We start from the raw sequence: 4,327 nt of genomic DNA on the forward strand, positions 1-4,327 counted from the left end.
ATACATAAATAAGGCACCAAAAGCAAACTTTTCCCCTTTCACCTGCCATCCCCATACTAATCACTGTATCATACATTTTAAGATATCATTGTTTCAGTATTCTATCCTTAGCTAAACAGTAATTAAACACTATATATAATTAGAAATTTTTAATTAAAATGGCATACATATTCTGCTGTACAGAGAATTTAAAAAGATATGTTACCTAGCAGAACAAAAGCAGGTGAAATTCCTTCTTACAAAATAAGGTGTACATTGTGTTGGAAATCGTTTATATCTCTCTCACTTCACACTATGTGAAATTAAGTTACAGAAACTCAGGAAAATAAGCCAGAGGTGACAGTGGGAAGCCCAGTTAAAGCCATACTGCTTGGATGGAAAAAGATCATGCAAACATCAAGCCAATTTATAAACAAAATGTACTGTTCACCTTTCACTCAGGATAGAGGTAAAACAGATGTGTCCCAGTAGGACAGGTAACTAACTCTATTCTTCGGATGCTTTACCCTTTCCGGTACCAAAATGTGAAAGAGCTCACTGCTTTCATTGGTTTTAAAAATGCTTTGGGAGTCTGGAAAAGACCATAGTCCAGAAACACGCTCATCAGTGTCTCCCAGTTCTCTGCAAGTTTATCTTGAATTCTTAGGAATTCTAACTTCCCTTCATTTTTTTTCCTATTTCTTTGGGAAGTGCAATGTTTCACAATCGTTACTTTGTACAGACACTCTAAAAACCTTTTCCGACCACACTAAAACAGAAGTACATGCTTAACTGGGATTCGAGCGAGTACACTCAGCTGAACCAGGAAGTTCACTCACCATGTAGCTCTGACTTGCCCCCGAAGGGTGTTTGGCCTTTCTAACAAAGAGTTGGCCTGCAAGGGGGTATTAATATTTACTTATGTGCCCTATTTGTTGCTCACATTTTACAATGTATTAATATCCATGGATAGAGTTAACTGTTAGCAGTTTACACTCAACGAAATCTTCCTTGAAATGTTTTTAAAGTTCTAATTTATGCAGGAGTAGATTAAGTCGCAGTTTCTGTGTTCTCTTCAGAGGTAAGAGATTCAAGACTTCACAAAAACTCTCTCAAAATGTACTCTCACAAAATGGACTCTCTCATGCCACCCTATTTCATGTCCCATATTTGTATAGGGAAAAGGCAGGTTTCTAAGATTCAGTCATAGAACAGACTTTTATTAAGAGTAACAGTAACATTGCTTGATTTAGATACAAATTTTGCTCAATTTTTGCAAAACTGCATTAAATTCCTACAAGTGCCTGAACTCAAGGTAAGGAAAAATCTTTCAGCCATGGACCTCAGTATGTGAGGAACAGATGCTCTTCAAATTACCTGCCCCAGCTTGCATGAAAACTGGAAACAAGTTTTCTACAAATCCCTCTTATTTATTGGGAATCACAGTAGTTCCCCACAAAAGTTGCAGGTAAAATTTATTTAGGACCACTTCACCCATGCCCTCATCTTAGTATGTGCAATAAAGTTGGGAAAATGCAGTCTTTGAATTCTTCAGAAGTTTGATATACTGACCTGAACGTGGCCTCAGGAGCTTGTACTTTTCGTAACAGTATTACGGATAGCTTAAGTTTTGTAAGACTCAATAAAGAATGTTTTGAGATCACATTGAAGGAAAAAGATATTGCTTAGCTTGCACACAGTCTTAATAGGATGAGAAAACACTGAACTTTTCATTCCAATGTAAAAAACAAAACCAAACCCCCACAAACAGACCACCACCCACAAGTTACAATGAATGCTCCATATCAGAAGTGAGAGCACTTAAGACATACTGCTTGGAGAAATCAACTTTTACTCTTCCCATTCATTGGAAGTCAGATTTTAATTTTACTCTAATAAGTGAACAGAAAGCCTGTTTTAAGTGACAAATCAAAATCAGAATCAGTTCAGTTTGCAGTCTGATCTGTCACCTCAAGCCATTTTAATTCATAGTAACAGTACAACTTATGTTCCTATTTCATATCAACAGTCTAGCCCTACATTAACACGCTTTTTAGTGTAATGTAGAAAAAACCCTGTAAACACTAGATTACTAGAGAGCATTAGTGCAAAAAAAAAAAAAAAAAAAAGCTAAGTTGGATCAGAGAGAATCAAGGTTCGGTATACTCAAAGTACAGGAAGGAAGATGAAACATGAAAATGGTATTTAAAGAAAAGCCACATTGGAGTTTTAAAGCACTACAGCAAGTGACTTACACTGTACCACAAACTGCCCCACAAAATAAATGCCAACAACAAATCAAATCCTTCTGAGTGTCAGCAAGCCTGCTCTCTTTCCTCCAAAGTTTTGGAAAGCAAGCACCAATCAGCCCGGCTGGGAAAACGCTATCTGTGGAGTATATGAGTCTTGCACCTCGGCTGGTTTTATCGACTGAGTAATCAGCACTCCTTTCAGAACAAAGAGCTCTTATTGGCAGATTACCGCACAAAAACATTAGAAATGCCCAGTAAGTTTTATTATTTTCCATTTTAAAAATCCGAGCCGCTACACAGTGGAGAGAGACGACGCTGTCCAGAAGCAGGCATTTTACAAGGCTTCTCCCCGTCACAGAGTCCTTCGAACGCGGTGGGACCCCGAGGGCAGCGGCCCGCAGACGCCCACGCTGGCTGTGCCCAAAGGCAGCTCCTCGGACCCGCCGTGGGCGCAGCGCTGCCCCGCGGGGCCGGGCTCGGGCGGCATGCGGGCAGGCGGCCCAGCGCAGCACAGCCGGGCCGGGCCGGGCCGGGCCGGGCCGGGCCGCCACCGCGCCGCGCACGCAGGGGGCCTCTGCGCCACCGCCGCCCGCTGCGGCCACCCCGCCCCCACAGCACGCCGCCCGGGGCCGGGGCCTGCCGGGCCGGGCTAGGACTCGTCGGGCTTGTCAGCGGGCGGCCCGCAGGGCTGCAGCATCTTCTCCATGAGGTTGAAGCGGACGCGCGCCTTGCTCTCGTTCTCGGCGATGGCGAAGTAGTTGAGCAGGTCGAAGTGGCCCATGTAGGAGCAGTACGAGTCCCGGTGCTGGTTCACCAGCCACTCCCACTTGGTGGTGTCGGCGTGGCCCGTCCCGATGTACTTGGACTGCAGGTGCTCCAGCTGGCTGTGGATGGTGTACCGGTCCGTCATGGCGGCGGCGGCGCGGGCGCTGCGGCCAGGCGCGGCGCGAAATGGAGAGCGGAAGTGACGCCGGGCGCCTCTTCCGCCCAGGGCGCGGCAGCCAAACCCCGCCGGGCCGGCAGCGGTTACTCACGGCTCCCCCGGCCGCTTCGAACGGAAATTAGTGAAACCCGCGGACGGCGGGTGCCTCCCCGACGCGGTGCACGACGGGAGCGCGCGCAGGGTCTGCCGGGAGCGGCCGTCTGCCCCCGCCCGCGGCCGGACGGATTGCAGCGGCAGCGGGCCCGGCCCGGGGCAGCGAGGGGGGCAGAGGGCCCAGGCTGGGCCCTGGTGTCATTAACTACAGATACGATCTGTAATAAAATACTTTGCTGCTGGCGTAGTTACTTCAGTTGAGTAATCCCAACAGTAAGCCCAACGACAGCTGCAGCTTCGGGCCGGCATGTGTAACACGCCGTTAACTGTGAAGCCAGTCGCTGAGGGTTGGCCGCGGGCTCGGCGCCTCGGCGGGTGCAGGCCTGAGCCTCGGGTCTGGCGCTCCGCTGAGCCGCCACGCAAAGCCTGGGGAGTCAAGTTGATTTGTAAAGCAAAGGTACGGCTTTGATATTGTAACTGCTGCTTAATTCACCTGAGAATCAAAGGGGCATGTGCTATCAAATTTGGCTACAAAATACGTAGATAATCGGTCATAGGGAAGAACATCAGAAAGTCTTCATTTGCTAGGAGACTTAAGAAAATTGGAGAGCAAAACCCTGAGGCTCACACTTCAGGGCACAGCTTATCCCAGCTCCTGACACTGTCTCTGTACAAACTGCATCTCAGTTCTGCTTCCTAAACAAGTGCTGCAGGAAGTCTGGTGCTGAAAAAAGGAAAAAGCTACCAAAAAACCAGCCAGGAAGTGCCAAAAGCAAGCCAGCACTCCTGTTTGCTAGCCCTTTGCTTGGCTGGCGGGCAACACAGCACTTCCTACGGTGGCTTTCATACAAGAAGTCCACTTACAGAAAGGCCGCAAAAGGGCACGGTATTTGTGGGCCCTCCTGAAATAAGTAGTTTGGAAAGGTTGCTTCTATTACATGCAGCAGGGGAAAAGTGCTGTAGGTCCGATCTCTGATGCTTTGCAAGGTGCAGAGCTCTTGGTTACTTTTCCCCAGTCAGGTGAAAGGTGAGCAGGGTCAAGGGATTTAAGCCAAAATTA

At 47.6% G+C, this 4,327-nt stretch overlaps 1 protein-coding gene across 1 annotated transcript; it reads right to left on the minus strand.

Moving 5' to 3' along the window:
* Positions 1-1,178: 1,178 nt before the first annotated feature.
* Positions 1,179-3,264, minus strand: SF3B5 (splicing factor 3b subunit 5). The gene has a single exon (XM_056344329.1). It carries the CDS (start codon positions 3,139-3,141, stop codon positions 2,881-2,883), a length of 261 nt encoding a protein of 86 aa, XP_056200304.1. The 5' UTR covers positions 3,142-3,264; the 3' UTR covers positions 1,179-2,880.
* Positions 3,265-4,327: the final 1,063 nt, after the last annotated feature.

Source organism: Falco biarmicus, chromosome 6 (genome assembly GCF_023638135.1).
Source record: "Falco biarmicus isolate bFalBia1 chromosome 6, bFalBia1.pri, whole genome shotgun sequence".
Taxonomy (NCBI): Eukaryota; Metazoa; Chordata; class Aves; order Falconiformes; family Falconidae; genus Falco; species Falco biarmicus.

Excerpts from the sequence above, each read along its gene's own strand:
- SF3B5 (XM_056344329.1), bottom strand. The coding sequence starts at position 3,141 with ATGACGGACCGGTACACCATCCACAGCCAGCTGGAGCACCTGCAGTCC.